The sequence below is a fragment of the Monoraphidium neglectum genome, assembly GCF_000611645.1.
Source record: "Monoraphidium neglectum strain SAG 48.87 unplaced genomic scaffold scaffold05038, whole genome shotgun sequence".
In the NCBI taxonomy this organism is placed as follows: domain Eukaryota; kingdom Viridiplantae; phylum Chlorophyta; class Chlorophyceae; order Sphaeropleales; family Selenastraceae; genus Monoraphidium; species Monoraphidium neglectum.
This window is the reverse complement of record NW_014008592.1, coordinates 3,808-4,535: the sequence shown is the minus strand read 5'-3', so window position 1 is coordinate 4,535 and position 728 is coordinate 3,808. Positions and strand designations below refer to the sequence as shown.

General features: G+C 77.5%; 1 protein-coding gene across 1 annotated transcript in view; it reads left to right on the top strand.

Annotated features, from left to right (window-relative positions):
* Positions 1 to 91: 91 nt before the first annotated feature.
* Positions 92 to 728, top strand: part of MNEG_15108 (hypothetical protein) — a gene marked incomplete at both ends in the record, with an annotated part of 4,386 nt that continues 3,749 nt past the window's right edge. Inside the window, one exon of the mRNA XM_014036421.1 lies at positions 92 to 695. Within this exon, the coding sequence (XP_013891875.1) occupies positions 92 to 695 (604 nt within the window). The remainder of the gene's footprint in view (positions 696 to 728) is intronic.

Below are 728 nucleotides of genomic sequence, written 5' to 3'. Positions count from 1 at the left end.
GCCGGCCGGCGCCGCCGCGCCCGCGCCTGTCGCGCCTCGCGCCGCGGGCGGCCGGCCTGGCGGCGCGGGGCTGTCCGGGCGCGCCAACCCCATGTGCTGCAGCAGGGAAGCTTCCAGGTCGGCGTCGGCTTCCCGGCGGGTGACGTTTGACCCGGCCGACCTTCTTTTCAGCGACGAGGACGAATCCGACCCCGAGGCGTGGCTGGCAGGCGGCGGCGCGGGCGGAGCCCTTGGCAGCAGAGCGGGGACGCCGACGGGGGAGGCGGCCTCTTGGCCGGCGGACGGGGCCGGCGGCGGCGGAGACGGGCCGCCGGCGTCGCGGCGGAGGAGTTTGAGACGCAGCGGCAGCAGCCGCAAGTCCGCCGCCGACCTGCGAGTGGAGCGCGGGCGCGGCGGGGACGGCGATGGACAGGCCGGCGGCGGTGGTGGCGCGGCGCCCGGGGCCGAGCCCGCGCTGAGCTTGAGCGGCAAGGAGATGTGGCCGCGTGCAGCTGCGGCCGCCGCCGCCCAAGAGCGGGCGTCAACGGGTGCTGCGGGCGTCGGGTGTCAGCAGCAGGAGTATCAGCAGCGGCAGGAGGAGAAAGCGGAGGAGGAGGAGGAGGAGGAGGAGGAGCAGCAGCAGCGAGCGGGGGCGTTCAGGGGGGTCTACAGCATCGACGAGCGCGGCCCGCACGGCGCCGCCGCCTCCGCGGCCGGTGCCCCGCAGGGCGGCCCACTGCTAGAGGCGT